Genomic DNA, 19,374 nt, shown 5'->3' with positions numbered 1-19,374 from the left:
ATCAAGCATTATTGCCATAATGGTCATTGTGTGTCTGCTTAAAGCTGACATCTTATCCTGAATTATTTATTGTCACGTACTGTAATGCCTACGACCCCCCAATTCAAGCCCGTTAATGGCGAGTGTTACTAAATATTGAAATTTGAAAAATGAATACGGATCCAAATTTGTGAGTAGGAACCACTTCAAAACCACTCATAGGACATAATTAAATACAAATAATGTTCATTAAACTTTATGTCACTATTATACATTGAAACACGTTCAGCTAACCACGTTTACTGTGATGTGCGTCGTGAATTTCTCGAGGGGACACCTCGTTGGTCACGTGTAGCGTTATCGGTAGAAGACACGGATGATAAAGGATGGGGGAAGGGGAAGATGATGCGATCTGATGGAACTAGCTCAGTGGCCAGATTACCCAAACTGCAAGTTTGACGACGTGTTATTTTATTCGTGTAGCCAGGAATGAATGAATTATTCATTTATACGTTACATTTTACAGAATATTGGTTAGGTACGTGCATGCCTACCTAAATTGGCACAATGCTACTGCGTATAAAACTCCTAACGTACTCCACACAAGATCAGTTTTCTTATAAATGCATTTACTGTAAGTTCCTCATACGTAATTCATTTGACGCCTTGTCAATAAGTAGACCCATTTTCTTTTCAAGTTCTCTCTTTCTATTTGATATGAGTCTATAAAATATTATGCAATAAGCCAACGTGTGCACCAGTAACAGTTCAGCAAGTTCACACGTTATGTAAAAATCCATATTTTAAATTGCTTTGCATTTATTTACCACCCCAAACCTGCCTTTACTTTCCTTCACACACTTCACGAGCTACTGATATTCTGGCCAAGGCATTCGGGAGCGCGCACGTCGACTGGCGTTCTCTCGGGGACGAGCCGTGGCTGAGCCGCTGTGGGTGCCCGTGGCTCGCTTGCTTGCTACGCTTGTGTGCTGCTTAGTTGGGATGCAATAATAATAACAATAACATTAGCACTAATCTAAGTGTAGCTGACGGAACCGAACTCCCCCCCCGGGACGCTGACCTCCGAGCAAGACTGAACGGTAAGAAGCCGCTTGGTCGGAAACGATCCTCGAATTGCTTCCCCCCCAGCCTCTCTAAGCTGGGCTGGCAATTGCGCCGTCCTTGGATTACTGCTGACCGGCCGTGCCTACTATCCGCCTAACCAATATGGATGCTGCGGGCGCTGCGCTTGATCCGGCGCCGGCGATATGCTCCTTTAAAGGCAGGCAACCTGCTTACCGACCGGACGCTGCGGTCCGGCCCCGAGCACAGTCCATTGAAACCAGCTCGTTTGTTATCAGATCAACTCTTACCGGATGAAAGCTCATTAAAAAAAATCATCGTAATTAAACAGAAAAAAAAATCATAGACCGCATACAATTCTGTATTAATGAATTAATTTGGGCCCGTGTGGTATTTCAGCCACTGCAGCGTAGTAATGTCAGCTAAACTAGAACGGCTGATGTCTGGTTCTCCGCAGCACCTGTCTGTTAAATGCGATTTACCGCTGGATGGTGGCCTTAGATGCTCGGCCGACGCTTCGCTTGTCCACCATGTACTTTCCCGTTAAATAACATTTTCTAAAATCAGCGTTCAGTCGCGTTGGCCGATGGCACCGGCGTGCATTGCTAGGTCGCCGTGGCCATGCACAAGCCGTGCCCTTACTGTAATGCAACACGCCAAGCGGGTTTTCCCGGAGATGCCCGGGGGGACGTAGGATTAAGCCGCATTTCGCCGCATTTTCTGGGCTAGCGAAGGACCTCTGCGGTCTGAGATTACGAGCGAAAAAAACTGATTTGAGATATTTAAAAGTCGACGCACCTTTTATAAAACAGGTACGTGTTCTGCTGTTGGCGAAATTATAGGCTTTAAAGCGGTGCGTGGGCCATTCCGGGACACAGCTTTGTATTCCTAGGAAACCCTCACCCCAGAGAGTAACCCTGCGTAATTATGGTAACTTTAAGCTTAACAATCAGTGCAGTCTGCCTCTTCGTTTTATAACAAACAAGTTATAGGTAACAGCGAAATTAAACCATAAACAGAATAATTGATTGTGATCACTTTAATTCCCTGTGATTTTCTGCCCCTTCCCGTAATGTGCCATCTTGTCCAAACCCCGCGGTGTCCCCCTACCCCCCATTTTACTTTACATGGAGGATTACACGTCCATGAGTTCGAGTGAATGCAATCCTCTGAGTTTCTGTGGGCTAATATGAGGAAATGCGCATTTCAGTGGTACCCGCTCTTGCGTGGCGTTAAAGCAAAAAAAAAAAACCTTAGGTACTTTTCACACTTAGGCAATATCCTCCTCTCGTGACATTCATGTACGCCTTGTGATCAGTACGTTTTTCTCATGACAGTGGGACACGCAAAACAAAAGTGGTAAGTTTTAGAAGTGTACTTCTGTTTAAGGAATATAAAAGCACGTGCTTTTTATAGGTATTTACAATGGTATCCTGCCCATGGTTAAATTCTGGGGTTTTCCCTCTGATTTTATTTTTTTTATTTCTTTCCGGGGAAAAAAATGATAAAGGACCTGAATGAATGCACTTTAGCTTTCTGACAGTTTCGAGGGTATGGGACATCGTAGTTACAGCCTTGTGGATCAAATGCAACCACTTGTATAGTTTCAAGGCGCTGACTTGCATGTGAACGTTTTGTTCATAGTCTCTCTAGTAATTATTCGTAGATTTCCTTCTTCAACGCCCCTCCCCCCCAAAGCATCATATCATAGATGGTTGTCCCCTTTTAAATTCAGTTTTATGGACAGCTTATGTAGGTTAGGGAGGTCATAGTGTGTCAGGTTCTTAAAATGGCTGTCACGATCCTCTGGAAATCTGTTTACGTTAATAAATGTCAAACTGGGGATATGAAACTTGTCAGCTGTACAAGACCCTCCCCGGGATAATCCATCTCATAAGAGGAGCGTAAACGTATGACTTTCAGCGTGTTTTGAGTTGCCGTTAAAGCCAATGCAGTCGGTGTCGAACTGAGTTCTAATAGAATACGTCCCATTAGCTAATGAATTGCGGTACTACAGCTCATGTCGAATGTACCTCTTCAGCGGTTTTTCCCCCCAAGTTACTCCCAATCTATCAGACAGCTGTCCAGGGCCTGAGGTAGCAAAATGCACCCCCCCCCCCAAATGTTTTCTCTTAATTTCCTTATTTTCTGTCTCTTTGTTTCCATCTCTGTGGTGTCCTGGTACATATTAATTCTTCAGTTGTGTTGGTCTGACGCCCTTATAAGTGCCTTGGGGTGTCTGTCTTGTCAGTGGGGGGCGCTGTTGCCTCTCACTTCCTGGGTTTGAATTCTGCCTCCGTCTTGTGTGTCCATTTTGCTTGTTCTCGCTGCGTTTCCTGTGGTGTCCGTAAATCGTGCGTAGGGTTTGATTGCGTTTTTGTTATGAGCCTGTGATTGGCTGTCGATATAATTGGGCAGGGGCAGCTTAATGGTTAGGGAATCACACTTGTAATTGAAAGGTTGCAGGTTCGAATCCCCGACCAGCAAGGCACCACTGAGGTACCCTGAGCAAGGTACCGCCCCCAAGCACTGCTCCCTGGGTGCTGAATTAGCTGCCCCCTGCTGTGTCACATTGTCGCATATGGGTTAAATGCAGAGGACGCATTTCGTTGTTGTGTGCTGTGGCGTGTCAACAGTGACAATCACAGAATTCTAATTATCGTTAGTATATTGCACAGTCTGCGCTGCACTATTTTATACCATTATTCTATTTTATTTCTGCCTATCTATCTTTTAATTTATGCTGTCTTTGGTCTTCTGTTATCTGTGAGTGTAAGCATCAATACTGACGAAAAAATCCGTAGTACATGCAGATGTACCTGGCCAAAAAAGTGTGTTGCAATTCTGAATAAGATCTTGTAGAATGTACTCGTTTTCAATCCATTTAACGAAAACAAAAAAGGAATGAAAATTCTTGGCCTTCTCGCTACACTCGTGATGCCTGTGAAACCCGTTGCAGCTTTCGTATTGATATCGAAACTCGCCCCCGTAATTAGGAATGATGTCGCTAATGACGGCTGTGCTTGCGGGGGTGATCTTGGCAGACTTGTATTCAGCAAGATAGTTTGGGAATCGCTCACTGAAGAGGCACGTTATGGAAGGTTAGGTTCACATTCAACAACCCAGCTGCTGGGTTGTAGCGTATGGAGCTGCAGAAATGAACTGGATGTTATTTGGTAAAGTAATAAGATGAGGTCACGTCATTTAATGTGTTTGTTACTCCCTGTTCCATTAAGTCCACCAAGTTAAACAACGTGATTATGTGGTGGTTAGTGCATGACGTTGTCTGTTTAATTTAGCAATACAGTTCAAAACCGATTTGAAGCGCATGAATTAGCCTATACTAATTTCCAGTATCATCCACCTGGTGAATTGTGATTTCATCTTTTCCTTGTTTTGAGAGGAGCAGTAAGGATCAGTGCGATTAATGGGGTATTTCTGCTCTTGTCGTGAGCTGTGTTTGTCTGGGCCCTTGTGTCTTTGTGGAGCCTTTCTTTGGGAATATCTTCCGCTTGAAACGTGATATGGTGGCGGCAACGAACCTCAGCGACATCACAAAAATCGGACGCCGGTTTGTCTTCCGTCTAATGGCCTGGTTTTAAGTTATCGCCTTCCCTTGTATGCTTACGTGCCCTGAACCGCGGGACGAAATGCTGACATATTTATCTACTAATATCAAACGAGTGGAAAACCACGGCTCTCCTATTATTTTTCACCCACAATTTGCACCCAGGGTATTAATAGTTGACTTTCTAATGAGTTATTTCGGCTTGATGGTTTTGTCGACTGCGTACCTACCTGCAAGCGATTCTCATAGTGGTTTTAAGTGACTTTTTTTTTTTTCTTTCAAACCTCAAAATTTAAATAATTTGCAGATGACTCTCACCTCCCCCTATTGCGCGCATTCCGGGGCGCGCACAGGCTGCTGTGTCCGATCGCGCGCCCCCCCCCAGCAGCCCCAAGGGAGCAGCGTTCATCTGTCAACCCCTCTGCGGGATTTTGCTCCAAACGTGCCCTCAACTTTTCAAAATCGCATTTTGTTCCCATAAGGCCGGCAACAGTCTGATCTAATAAAAACTGGATTTGTAATCGAGTGTTGTTGTGAACATAATGGTAATATTTGTCAGAAGGATTACGTAGGCCTATTTGATCTGTCTTCGGGCTATATACTGTTGTAACCTAGTTAAAGATTACCAGCTGCTCTTAAACGACTTGTGTGATAGTTACGATTTGTCTGTGACAACGAGAGAGACAGAATATTTAACACCTATGCTGTTATTACATCGTAATTGTCTTACTGATGGGACTTGGGCACTTTGCGTGGTTGGTGCCATGGATTCATGAGCAGTGAAGACAGAGCTGAAGCGATCAGTGTGAAATCGCCCGGCGTAATCTCTCCTCCCCTTTAGTTTGTTACTTCTTTTTAAGAGACTGAGAATCTTCTACCTGGACCTGGCTGCCCGTTAGCTCAAAGCTGCTGGATCTTGCGTTTATGTGGAGGTTGCAGACAGACGTGGCTCACCTCGTTCACGGGCGAGCGCAAGGAGACGCACCTCGTAAACGGAGACCGCGTGCTTTGCGGCGTCGTTCGGGGGGGGGCGTATTACAGATGAAGGTGTTAAAGTCATCTGGAGCCGAGCTATGGTGCTTTACCCTACTCTCAGAATAATACACACAGCCATGGTCACCGAAGCTGGGCAAGCCGAACAACAAAATATTCATATTTTATTCCATGTTTTTCCTTCTGCCTATTAATTGAAGGAAGCGAGAAGCAGAGGAAGGACGTGATCTGCACGTGCTTTATGCTCCGCCTCCTCCTGGAACTCCAGCTTCCTCTCCATAGTCCAAAGATGTGCAGTTATAGGCTAATTGGTGTCTGTGAATTGCCCGTCGACTGTGATCATGTCCTCTGCTGGGTGCAGCGTGTGGCAGCAGTTCAGAACACTGCGCCTGTGATCGGGACATTGCTGGTTCAAATCCTGTGGCTGGCAGTATGATGTCGGCGTCGGGCCCCTGAGCGAGGCCCTTGACATCAAGTTACTCCAGGGTCTGTCTGACCCTGCTCTCTGAACTGTATGTCACTTTGAATGAAAATGTCTGCTAGACATAAAATGCATCTTAGATTGGTATCCCTTCCAGGATGCCTGGGATAAGGCTGCACATGGGTGGATGGGTGGGTGGATACTGCTCCCCCCACTCTAACTGCATTGTGATTTTTATTGCAGGACAGCAAAATTATTTTGTTGCTTAGGAAAGGTTTTAGTTTTCCTCTCAATATTAAAATGAGATGAAAGTCAGTTACATACTTAAAAAATGTAAAGGGGTAATGTGTGCGTTGGTTTGTTTCCATTGCAGGGTCCTGGTTTTGGACAGGGGCCTCAGGTACTGGTACTGGTTACATTTCTGTGGTTGGCCCCTTGGTCCGGGTACTTATCCTGTAATATATGATTTTTTTTCCCTATTTATACAGCTGGATGTATTTATCTGTGTAGAAGAATCAATCACAGCTACAGTACTGATGGGGAAAAAATGGCTTGTGGAAGTTTTACTTATGCAGGTATGTTCAGTGGGGGTGGAGGAAAAATGATTGGTTATTTCTGATCCAATCAGACTGTAGGGGAGGTGGGTTCAAGCAACCAGAGGCAGGACATCTGATTGGTTGGTCCCGCCTCCTCTAGTTGCTTGAACCCACCCTTTGTGCAAGTAAAACTTCCCTGAGCAAAAATGTGATGGCTTCCTCTCTGATTTTTCTAAATAGAATCCAGTCTTGAACTGAACCTGAATATTAGACAAACCATGCATTACACCCTCACACCACTTGCAGCAGCAGAGACCACAGTCCCTCCTGTAGTGACTGATCAAGTTTTAACCCACATCACCCTTACATTTGTGTTTCTAAAAGCTCAAATTGCTTGATTTTGGTCTTTTTGATATTTATTGGTAATGTTTACGTCCAGAATTTGGCCAGGGTGGTCGACTGTAATCGTTCTTCTCCCGTTCTGATACGTTCTTTGCATCAGAATAGACATTCTCCAGGACAGAGCAGAAGCAGTCGTGCTCTTAATTATGTCGTGTAGTCAAGGTCCTGATACAGCAGAACGTTGCTGTATGTCTTGACAGCTGGTTCCTGGTTTTCCACTGAAATGCACTGTCTGCTTTCAGGCATAACAAGCCCTGTGAATGTTCCACATTTCAGTGTCTGTAGAACGTTCTTGAACATCAGTGGGATGTGGAGAGGTGGCCTTTAGTGAGCTTGTGGTAAGCGTTCATGTTTGTTGAGTTCTGTACTTAGGTCTCTGGTGGTAGTACAGTATTTCATGTTAGTTTTCTTCTATCTTAAAAATTGGTACCAGCTCAATGACATCATCGTAATGGGGGGGGGGGATTTTTTTTTACAGAATTCGAAAATGGAATTTTTAACTATTATCCAGCTGGGTGATGTATGATGTTATTGACGTCGCATGTTATGCACCCGCAGTTCCCACAGCATGAGGACCATGATAGCTGGATTGAAATCGGGGTGTTTTTTCCATACCCTCTTACTGTCCAGTATAGTATGGAGGGGGTTTAAATTTTGCTAAAACATTCTTACTCTGTCATAGGGAACAAAATGAGATTTTTAATTTGATTGTGCCTTTTTAAGATTATCTAGTATGTTTTTTATAAATCAGTGTGAAGTTATACCTCTGTAACTGCTCTCCGGTTGTATCATTTTCATCTTTTCCGTCTGTGAGATTTATTTATTTTTAACTTATTTTTTGCTATATAATTTCTCAATATTAATTGCAGTGATATCTGAAAATTTTCCAGTACCATCCAGCCCTAGTATATTATATTATTATAACACACATTTTTTTTTCTCTTCATGCCATCCATTTCTCATTGAGTCTGTTCTTCTTGTCAAATCTGAAGCGATCAAATCTCACCCTGAAGTACTGGAAAAGTTCCCCCATCTGGTTTGGTACTGGCACCTGACGTCCGGCACCTGGTGCAGTGGACCCCCCCCCCCCCCGTATTGATGACCGGGACTGTAGCGCCTTCAAGACTGATGGCTGTTTTCTCACAGCCTTGCCAGACTGATATCCCTTCCGCATTCTGTGTTCTGATATCATCTCTGTAATGATGACAAAATTAGTCAGTTTTAAATTGGGAATTATGTCACAATTCAGCCATCAAACGACTGACCTTAAATATTACTTTGCCTGGTTAAATTAATGAGTTTGAGGGATAATTACTTTTTCATATTTGATAATCCAGTCATCCATTGTCCCATCTTATAACCATTTATCCTGGTCTGGGTGATGGTGGGCTGTGGCAGGACTGGGAACATGAGTGTGCGGCATCCTGGGTGGGATGTCAGTGCTCTGCAGCATACCTGAATACCATCCATACAGGGTCGTTTTGTTTTGTTCCGTTTTTTTTAAGAGTGCAATATAAAAACAAGGTTGCATCTGATCCCGGTTCAGCGAGCAGTGCGTTAGCCTCCTGGGTCGTGGGTTCGGATCCCGCCTACACGCGGTGTGTTTGGAGCTTGCATGTCCTTCTGGCTTTACTTTAGGGACTCGGGTTTGTTCCTACAATCCAGTGTTGTGCAGCTAAGAGAATAAATGTCTTTTGAATCGTCCGTGCGTGTTTGTGCATCTGACACTGGGCTCCCATCCAGGACGAATCCCTGCCACCTTCCCTATCGTCCAGGAATAGATTCCAGGCCCAGCCTATCACCCTGTAATGAATAAGCGTGTGGTGGATGGATTGACATGTGCCTTGATGCTTGGGGTTTTCATTTATGGGTGGGTACAATACAAGGCAGTGTAATTTCTTAAAGCGATTATTGAGCTGATTTCACTGCACTATGAGTGATGGGCAGTCAAGTTTCCCAGAAAGTCGGCGTTTATATCGGACAGTCTGTGGTTAAAGCCTAAGCTTAATAAACCCGTTCGAATTTCTCGTTAATGGGCAGCACAGGAACCGCGTGTGACATTGAGCCTAAGTGATGTCATCTGCCCTGTGGGATCATCACTGCCTCCTCCTCCACGGTCTCCAAGGAGCCTGCCTGGTAACGCTTGTTGCTAAGGCATCACGTTCGGATGTAGCTGGATAGAAACATGGCCCTGGACCATGCGTCCTTGCGGCTGGGGCTCTGCTCGCTGGCATGCATTCTGCCTGTTCTGGCCCCTACCCCGGATGGACGCTGATTGATGTCCATTATAACCCCCCCCCCCACGCCTGACAGGCTCTCTGATGTATTTCATCACCAAGTATTAGGGGCTGTTGACAGTTAGTTTGGGGGGAGGGGGTTATTAATGTTTAATCATGCTGCATAGAGGAAGTGTACACGTGAATTTGGGGGGTGGGGGTGCTCTCCATCAGCTGCTTGAGAGGGTGGGGCTTATGCGCACCACCTGCCCACCCAAAATCCCTGTTTTAAAGGCTTATGGTTTGAATAATCACAGGAAAACCATGTCTGTCTGTCTAGAAAGGGGGGTCGTGAAGCACTTTGTGCCGGTTTTGTCACGTCCTGCTTAGTGTCCCGTTGGAGGCGGCAGGGTGCGAGACAGAACCAGCACTTTGGGGGAGGCGGGATCGTCAGAGCCGAGGCGGACGGATCATTACGCCGGGAAGAGATTATCCCATCCCCTGCTGCGACTGCGCTGACGTCGCTGATGGCTGCCGCTGGTCACGAGGTTCTGATGATGCGCCCTGTGCCTGTGGGAAATATAATCTGTGTGTGTGTGTGTGTGTGTGTGTTTGTTTGTAAAATGGCGTAAGTAATGAACGCCTGCCTCCATCTGATACACACCATTAACCAGCGTCAGAGAGGCCAGAAGTCAGATAACGCCTCCCAGCAGCGATAGACCCCGCCCTCTTCAGTGTTTGTTTTCTCTGGCTTCCTCTGATTGGGTCTGGTACTGCACGATGCTACAGACCAGCCTCCATCCATGTAGGGAAAGCCCCCCCCCCCCCCCCCCCCCCGCACACAACGCTCTGGGATTTCCCCAGCTCCTGAACCACCCTACTGTGTTTGTTTATCGAAGAGATGCTTTTGTTAAATATCCTTCTACTGTCCATGTTGCTGCCACAGACAGTTCTCCTGCGATGCAAGGTGTCGCCAAGCCCGGATCAGGCCGACCCCGGTGTAACCCTCCCCCAGCTCAGGTCGAACTCGTTGCTGCAAGCTGTCGCACACCACCTGGACACGGTCCCGCCCCTTATTAGCACTCTCAGCAGGGTGGCTTCAGGATGATGGTTAAAGTTGTGCCACCTAGTGGTGATGGATGGAATTGGTCCCGGTTATGTGTGATGTAGATGAATTAGATTTTTGCAGCACATTCTATGCATGTTTTTTTTTTTTTGGGTTACAATATTTAGCACAAAGCGGGTGGGGGTGTGAGATCACTGGTTTATTTGGAGGAGGGGGTAGCAAAGAAGGCTGATGGAGATTTAGTCAGTCCATATGGTATGGCAGCAAGTGTGTGGGGGGGGGGGGTGCCAGTTCTGCAATGCGGGGCTTTGTTTCCAGAGAAACTCCATCAGTAATAGGGCTTAACGGGCCTCTGGACCCGGTCCAGCCTGGTTACCACAGAGAGGGGAAAAAATCCAGGTGGATTAAGGGGCAGCTGGAGAGAGACGATGAGGGAATATAGTATATAATTCTTAAAATGTGACCTTTCCAGGTTTCTTTTACATTTAAATATATTCAAAATATGTTTTACATAAAACAAACAGCAGCCTCTGGAGTTAAGGCTTTCCATCATTTTATGCATATATGCTTTCTGCGGTCATCTCTGGCTGATGTGATTTGCTGACGGTCGTGCATAAATTACCGTGCAGGCTTCTGATTGGTCAGTGAGCAGTCCAGTGAACTGTTCAGAAAGTGGTCCTGGTTGATGTTTTAGGTTTGGCAGGGCTGTGATTGGCCACCAGGCTACATGCTGATTTATTTCTTCAGGGTTCAGTTCAGGGTTGTTGTTGTTATTATTATTATTATTATTGTTAATTTTTTTGTTAATCTCTCTGGCGCAAGATATTTATCTGTCCTCACACTCGTTGATTTGGACGCCATGCTGATCTGCTCGTTTTTTTCTGACAGGCTGTCAGATTAGTCTCAAGGATGGCGCTGCCCTCTCTCACCCGGTGGGGGGTAGGTACATGGGGGCAGGTGTGGGTGGGGGGAGGAACTCGATCAGCATTTTAGTCCTCCCAGCGGGTTTTATTTGCACTTCTGGTTTGCAGTGTTTTCGCTGTGCTGCTAAAGCTGTGAGCCATTGCTTTTTTTTTTTTTTGTATGTCTACATTTCCTGTTTCTTACAATAAGGTAAATAACACCCCCCGACACTTGAAATGGATCAGTCCTTGGTTCTAGGGCTCCCCTTTGGGCCCATCCTAAGTATCCCACGTGGGGGCCAGGCGGGAATCCCTGAGATTTCTCTCTCTCACACACATGCACAGACATACCCCATAACCACCAGCTTCCCGCCTTGCCAAATCCGCACCTTACAGGAATCCTGGTTTACGACGTCCCCAGTTTGTGAGGTGTAGTTTCAAGAGGGCTGTCTGTAGCTGGAACATCACTTTGGATCAAAGAATAGGGAAGGTGATTAAATAGCATTAATCATATGAAGGATAAAAGCACATTATTATGGCCACAGCGTGCAGTCACAGACCACCTCTACCCCTCTTCCGCTTGGCTATATCAAGGCCCGTTCCATCCCTCTCCCTCCTTTCCCAGTGTCTGTGTGTGCGCGTGCGTGTGGAGTGCCCGTGCACCCCCGCCTAGCCCCCCCCGGTCACGACCAGCCACTTTCCCGCAGATCCACCTGGACGCGAATCACCATGACCGAACACCAGAGGCAGCGCTCACTCTCCACGTCGGGGGAAACCCTCTACCACGTGCTGGGGGTTGACAAGAACGCCACGCCAGATGACATCAAGAAGTCCTACAGGTGGGCTAGCTGGGGCGCCCCCCGGTGGTCCTGACAGGACACTGAGAGGCTGCTGATACCAGTCATATTTTATGCTGACTAGAGAGTTATAATAATTTATGTCATGCATTCATTTTCTCTTCATTTAATCATTTTGGTGTTACAGTGAGCATGGAGCCTATCCCAGGTTCTACAGTGTCCCCTGCAGGACACATCCTCATAAAATAGTGAATTTTATCATATCACATAATCAGATTTTACGGATAATCTCTCTGAAAATGCACACCCATCCCGGGTTATCAAGCCTAATTTGTTTGCAGAACATTTGTAAAACACTATTCCCCTTGTATCCTGGAAAAATTACTGCCGTTTCACACAAGTTCACTCAAATTAAACCTGAACAGACAATTAGCAGCTTATTCTGTGCTTTATGAGGGGGGTCTTTCGCATACAGCAGTTAGCTAGTGATGTCGGGGTTATAAAACGCTGTGTGCTGGTGTGACGTGTTTGTCTCTGAAATATGAGGCCTGGTTCATACTTCTCCGTACGCATAGGGTGGTGCAGTGGTGGCTTAATGGTTAGGGAAGCACACTTGTAATTGAAAGGTTGCAGGTTCGAATCCCTGTCCAACAAGACACCACTGAGGTACCCTGAGCAAGGCCCCGCCCCCAAGCACTGCTCCCCAGGCGCTGAATTAGCTGCCCTCTGCTGTGTCATGATGTCACATATGGGTTAAATGCAGAGGACGCATTTCATTATTATGTGCTGTGGTGCGTCAACAATCACAAGATTCTAAAATAGTAGCCGATGTGTCCGCTTTATTACAAGGTAAACTGTTATACTGTTATAACGTAAATGCGTGTGCGGACTCGTGTTGAATTGCAAACCTCACTCCAGCCAGCTGAGTAAAGTTTGTGAAACGTAGAGAAATGGACACAGAGCTGTCTGCTGTGGTACGTGTGCAGGGAATATCAGAATAATAATTTTATTTTTTAAAATAAAAAATATAAATACAACGTATTGTGCGCATGTGTAAAGTACCGGGACAGGAGAACTACGACCGTTTCCCCGTACGCAGAGCGGTCTAACCAGTATGAACCAACTGTCACTGGCAAGGCAGTGCTGCTATTCTCTGACACTGCATCGGCTCCCCCAGGGGGTGACAGTGAGGCTTTAGATGTTTGACGCCAATATCCCTCCCGTCTCTCTCGCTTTCTCATCAGAAAACTGGCACTTAAGTACCATCCCGACAAGAACCCAGACAACCCCGAAGCGGCGGACAAGTTCAAGGAGATCAACAACGCACATTCCACACTAGCGGACCCCACCAAGCGCAACATTTACGACAAATATGGCTCCCTGGGTCTCTACGTGGCCGAGCAGTTTGGCGAGGAAAATGTCAACACCTACTTTGTCCTGTCCAGCTGGTGGGCCAAGGTGAGCCGGACAAATGCCATGTGCTCAGTCACTTGGCTTCCCATTGGTTATTGGCCCTTGCTTCCCATTGGCTATTGGCCCTCCCTCAGCAGCGATAGACAGACTCAAACTGCAGAGTAGGGCCCAATCCCAAACTATACCCTCGACACTTCGCCCTCATTATTAGTTACACTTGCACCGAGTTGCCCTCACAACAACGCCCTGTGCACTTAAAGTGAAAGAATTTCGCGAGAAACATTTGAGACACTCGCCGTCGCCCCGCCTTGTTCAGTCGTCTTTATGGGAAAGCGAAAATGCGTTATTAGGTGACGGAATGGCTTCCTCAAGAAGCCGAATTGTCATTTATTTAATAAGATGAGTTGTATGAGCTGTTAACCAAAAACTTTATCCGCTGCGAGAACACAGCGGTTACATGGTTTTATAAAGCTGACCGGCTTCATGAGGGCTTAGCCCTTGTTGCTTTGGGAGACGATTCAATATGGCAACGGGTGTCAGGAATGTGCAGTCGAAGGCTAAGTGGTGGGGCGGAGTGTGTAGGGGCCGGTTTGGGATTGGCTCTAGCTGCATTCTAAGTCCCTCTGCACTTCCTTTCTCACGGCTCCTCCTCTCTTATACCCCCTTGCAGGCTCTGTTCATCTTCTGCGGCCTGGCGACGGGCTGCTATTTCTGCTGCTGCCTGTGCTGCTGCTGCAACTGCTGCTGCGGGAAATGCAAACCGCGGCCCCCACCGGACAGGGAGCCAGATTTCTACATGTCTCCTGAGGACCTGGAGGCTCAACTGCAGTCTGACGAGAGAGGTACGGAGGGGGCGGGGCCAGAGGCTGGGTGGGGCGGGGCCAGAGGCTGGGTGGGGCGGGGCCAGAGGCTGGGTGGGGCAGGGCCAGAGGCTGGGTGGGGCGGGGCCAGAGGCTGGGTGGGGTTGGGGGTGGGGCCAGAGGCTGGGTGGGGCTGTGGGTGGGGTTGGGGCCAGAGGCTGGGTGGGGCTGTGGGTGGGGTTGGGGGTGGGGCCAGAGGCAGGGTGAAATGCATTTTATATACAGTTTGCTCTCCCATCTCTTGTATTTCATTTGTCTGTTTGCTGACATACCGCCTTTTTTTTTGTTCTTGCGTGTGATTGGCCATTGCAACATTCTAGCTGCATTTATTGGTTTCGCGTTTCTTGATAATGATTTAAGCTAGTAAGTAATCATGCTAAGGGTGAGCTTAGCATAGGTCCTCCCTTCTATATATCCATATTTCGTCGTATAGTTCTTCAGTTGCCCCCAGTCATGCCAAATTTAAAGTCCTCTCCTTTGTAATTAAACACCTGTCTTTTTTCACCACATGGTATGTCTGTCTCTCTCTCTTTCTCACTGTCTGTTTTGAGCTTGAGTTGTTGACCTGAAGTGGTCCTGCTGGGAGAGGGGCTGGGTCATGATTAGACCCTTTAATCGAGCGCTAAAACCCAGTTTGACCCGCGAAGAGACGTGCTAACCTCACACATTTGCCATCAGGCCCAGAGCTGTAGGTTGTCGGGACACCTGTGTCTGTGATCAAAAGGTCACCAGCTTAAATCCCAGTGAGTTCACTGTTGGACCCTTGAGCGAGGCTCTTAACCCCCAGTTGCTCCAGGGACTGGCTGATGTATGTTGCCTTGGATAAAAGTGTCTGCTAAGCGTCTAGACCATAACACTCTGCTGACAACATATCAGTTGTTGAAAATGAGAGTGATACAGGTGCATGTTGGCCCGAGGCGAGTGCCTTCCTCACACATGCACGCGTCTGTGCGCATGCGTGTTCTCACACGTGCGTCTCTCCCACAGAGGGTGTGGATCCCATCGTGATGCAGCCATCCTCAGCCACAGAGACGACCCAGCTGACGACAGACAGCCACACCAGCTACAGGACGGACACAGGCTTCAACTAGATCACCAACCCCCACTCCTCCGTCCCCATGTCCCCTAGGCCTGCTGCATCCCCACCTCATTCCCGCCCCCTTCCCTTCCTCAATCCGAAAACCCAGGCAGCGGAATACAAGACACAGAGATGCCATTTCCATCCCGGATGGTCACCATGCCGAGGAAGATGAGCGTGATGAAGAGGCTGATTCGGAACAAACTGACCTTTTTCAGACACCTCCTTCCACCACCAAACTTGCGGGCATCAACATTTCTACAGAGGACCATTTTGCCTCCCCCTCCCATCCACTTCTCCAGAGCTCCACCCCCATCCATGCTGCAAGCCCCTCCCCCCTTCTCGTTTTCTGCAGTGTTTCAAGATCGACACTCTGTTTATTTTTCTACTCCCCCCTGGTTTAAGGCATAATCTCACATGGTCATATGTTCTTATATTCTTGACGTAAGTGTGCTCATACAATTTAGGATGCAATGCCCACCCCCATGAAGGAAAACTGTAAGTCATATCATCTCCTTATGGTGCCCAGAGGGCTTCTCCCACACCTGTCGCTCTCGCACCCCTGTCGTCCCCCCCCCCCCCAGTTAGCATTGCATCCAGTTCTTGCCCAGTCCCGTGAAGCTCATTACCTAAAAATTGAATAACACAATACTGAAGAATCTCCCTGAGTGGCGTGGGCAGAAAGCCCAAGTTACCATGAGTCGTGGTGGAGAGTGGCTAGTTTGGTTTTTATCTATGCAAAATCTGCAGTGTTTCACCCCCCGTAAGAGTTTTTGGTTCATTCCGTTCGAGACTGAATTCTGTGGACTATACCATTTGTAGAACTTAAGTAAGGTCAGATTACCATCATATATTACTGATATTAATTTTTTCCCCTGGAGGATGCTTACTGATGGTAAAGCCTCTATTGGTTTAGTCTCCTTTTTGGTGTGGAGAGGAATTGTGACCATTAATGAAGCATTAATTTAGCATCTCCTCTGTTCAGAGTTTTCTTGTTGTCTTGAGCCCAGAGTTTGCAGGCACCAAAACTGACTGTCTGCGTTCGCAGTCTTTACGATGATGTCGGAAGAGGATGGTCATTTTGTGGTGTACCCCTGCTGTTTACCAGTCTGTCCGTAGTCCTCGTTTTATCTCCGAAGTCTGCTTCACCACAGCTGTGCGTTCAGGGTCTGTAAAGGCCGTTGGGGTGGGGTGTGGAGGCAAGACAGGGTCCTGAAGGTACTGAACCAGCTTGCTGCACTAATGCTGAAGTGAAACCTGGGTGGCTATACCTGGAAAGCAGGCTAAGACTCTCATATCTCGTATAATAGGAATTATTAGTAAGCTCAAATCGATTACAGCGATATTTCCCAACCCAGTCCTTGGGGACCTTAGACAGTCCACATTTTTGCTGCGAGGAGCTGGGAGGGAGCAAAAACATGGACTGTCTGGGGGTCCCCAAGGACCAGGTTAAGTAACACTGGTTTAGAGGATGGGCGGGACAGTACAGTGATTAGGGAGACCAGATAGGACACTCTGAGCTTCCGGATTTACAAACTACCTTAAAACTGAAAGGCTCCTGTGCTTTGACTGAATGTCACTTTTTATTGCACTCTAACTGGTCTATTTCCTTGATTGAAAGACTCATCCAGCTGTTTCACATTAACATTAGTGACACGCGCATGATTATAGGAGACTGACCAATCAGCACGGAGCAAGAACTCTGTGCTTTCAATTGAACTGGGAGTTTACATATCCGGTCCCAGCCTAAAGTTTCCTCCCTGACATGGATTATCTGGTCACTCTCGGAGGTGAGGTGAGCTTTTAGAACTCTTACTGTCACCCTGAGCAAGACTGCAGTTCTGGAAGGGTGGTTAGCAGAGCCAAGCGGCCATTGGTTGGACCTCTCCTATTGCTAATTTGGTGGGACTAATCCTGACTTTTTTTTTAAAAAGAGAAAACTGGCATATTATCCAACTTCCCTTTTCTGAGAGACTTAAGTACTGTAGCTTCCTGAGTCTGTAAGGCTGAGCAAACTGTGAAACACTGGATTAAAGATCAGGCACTGAGCCCAGCTGGCCTATGTGTGTGTGTGTGTGTGTGTGTGTGTGTATGTGTTTATCCTGTTTCAGTTCTGATCATGCCTCCCCCCCCCCCCCCCCCCCCCCCCCCGCGGACTGACACCCCCACTAGCACCTGTGCCGTCGGTGATAGAGCTGGACAGCGGTGGCGGGCCTGGGTTCGAGTCGTGTTTAAGACACTGTGTCCTTTGCTTAAGTGACAGCGAGAGTGTATAGAAATGGCCAGCAAAACAGAGGGAAGAAAAATACTTAGATTTCATGTAAAAGCCTGTCCTTACATTTTTTTATTTGATGCATAAGATTTTCTTTAATGAAATATTCGAGCTGCAGTTTTATCAAACTGGATTTCTGCAGCACTTTTAATCTGACTCGCAAGGAACCGTTTTTCCTCCATATTCTGAACCTGAAATGTCCGCGTTGGACAACAGCGAATGTATATCTACATAGGTACAGGATCATATTCCCGTAAACATTCTACGCCATGTTATGACTGAACACCCGTGACTTGGCACTGATTATTGTATTTGTTTGTTTTAATCATTATGCTACAATCTCTACCGGGTCTGAGCTGTAACCAGGGACGTGTTTCAAATCGTTTTATTTCCTGTAGGACGACTCGGCTGGTGCTTTTGCATCGGACATATCCCCGCATGCGCCACAAATCAAATTGATTAGAATAATTATAGGAGAAATAGAAATTAATATATTCGGCTTGTATTTTATAAAAGGTTTTTGTCAGGGCAAGTTTGCACGTCGTTGGAATATAACATCTTTGAATGTGCATTTAAAGTGGAACAGGCATTGCAAAATAAAATAAAAATATTGTTCGACTTTTTTGAAAACGGGTACAAGTGTTATACTAATTAAGCTGTTTTGATGATTCTTGCTCTGAAGAAACGTTTGATCATTTTAATGAAATAGATAGTAATTCTCGTTGCGATGATGTCTTTATCACGGTTAAGTATTGTTTGACAAGCCTGATTCCTCATTAATTAACAAGTTGGCTCGCTTAACCTGGCCAGGATAAGCAGTTACACGATGGATAGATAGATGGTTTTTCGAACTTTGACTATTACTGTTTTGGTTTTTAAGTGTGATGCGCAAAATTAGTTTATCCCGAGTGGTACCATAGCCCGTCGATTCCGGTGACGTTCATCCGGCCAATGACCTGTAGTAACCTCACTAAATCGTTACAGGTCCGCTCGCAGCAGTCATTTTATTGTGCAGGCGTAATAGTTGTGGTCCAATGTGGGCCAGCAATGAAACTGTTATAGAGAAGCTGCTGTTTCTACTTTATGGTAAAACCTAAATCCAGAGGTTAATTTTAAAATAAATATAGCAACATATGAGGGGAATGAAATGATGTAAATTTCACACCCTGTAACACCAATCATTTACCTTTTATGGTTTGTGCATTTTTTTCCTGAATATGTCTTAATACCAGGGGTTCAATCATCTTAATCACACTAGAATCAAACCCCCTATGCTCTTGCTTTCCTGCGGCCTGGTCGGTTGTGTTTCTATCTGTAGTAACTCACTACGGAATAAATATCCCAGAATCCCAATTGCTGTGGCTTCTTTGAGATGGGAACTGCTAACTGTTCTAGTGAATGCAATGTGTATTCAAGAGTATATCTCAAAACGGATCGATTAAACAAAAAAAAAACGTTCTGTTAGAACCTTCAAACAAGCATATAGTGCATAGTGAAACGGTTATATGATGCATTTATTTATTTAACTTTTATGTTTTTAATAAAAGACTAGTTTAAATGGTATGTCATTAGATGTGGCCATTAAACAAGGTGTAATACAAGAATTAATGGTTATGGTCTCTTGTACATACATTATATGTGAATATATTGAGTATAATACCAGTTTTATGTTTTAGCATGTTTATTTACTGTGTGTTCAAAAGAAAACAAACATGGGTGATTATCTGATTTGCTGTTGTACAATAAATGTTTCTGACGCTTAATCGTCTTTTTCTCCTGTGTGTTTTT

The 19,374-nt window shown here is 46.1% G+C and overlaps 1 protein-coding gene across 1 annotated transcript; it reads left to right on the top strand.

Moving 5' to 3' along the window:
- The first annotated feature begins 857 nt into the window (after nucleotides 1-857).
- LOC125712519 (dnaJ homolog subfamily C member 5-like) lies at nucleotides 858-19,349 on the top strand. The gene is made up of 5 exons (XM_048982661.1): nucleotides 858-1,079; nucleotides 11,874-12,005; nucleotides 13,208-13,421; nucleotides 14,047-14,218; nucleotides 15,224-19,349. The coding sequence occupies exons 2-5, from the start codon at nucleotides 11,896-11,898 to the stop codon at nucleotides 15,325-15,327; spliced, it is 600 nt and encodes a 199-aa protein (XP_048838618.1). The 5' UTR covers nucleotides 858-1,079; nucleotides 11,874-11,895; the 3' UTR covers nucleotides 15,328-19,349.
- Nucleotides 19,350-19,374: the final 25 nt, after the last annotated feature.

Source organism: Brienomyrus brachyistius, chromosome 18, assembly GCF_023856365.1.
Source record: "Brienomyrus brachyistius isolate T26 chromosome 18, BBRACH_0.4, whole genome shotgun sequence".
NCBI lineage: Eukaryota > Metazoa > Chordata > Actinopteri > Osteoglossiformes > Mormyridae > Brienomyrus > Brienomyrus brachyistius.
This window is presented reverse-complemented; position numbering and strand designations above follow the sequence as displayed.

Coding starts and splice junctions, on each gene's coding strand:
- LOC125712519 (XM_048982661.1), top strand. CDS start 11,896: ATGACCGAACACCAGAGGCAGCGCTCACTCTCCACGTCGGGGGAAACC. Junction 13,422..14,046: donor TGTCCAGCTGGTGGGCCAAG/GTGAGCCGGACA, acceptor ACCCCCTTGCAG/GCTCTGTTCATCTTCTGCGG. Junction 14,219..15,223: donor ACTGCAGTCTGACGAGAGAG/GTACGGAGGGGG, acceptor TCTCTCCCACAG/AGGGTGTGGATCCCATCGTG.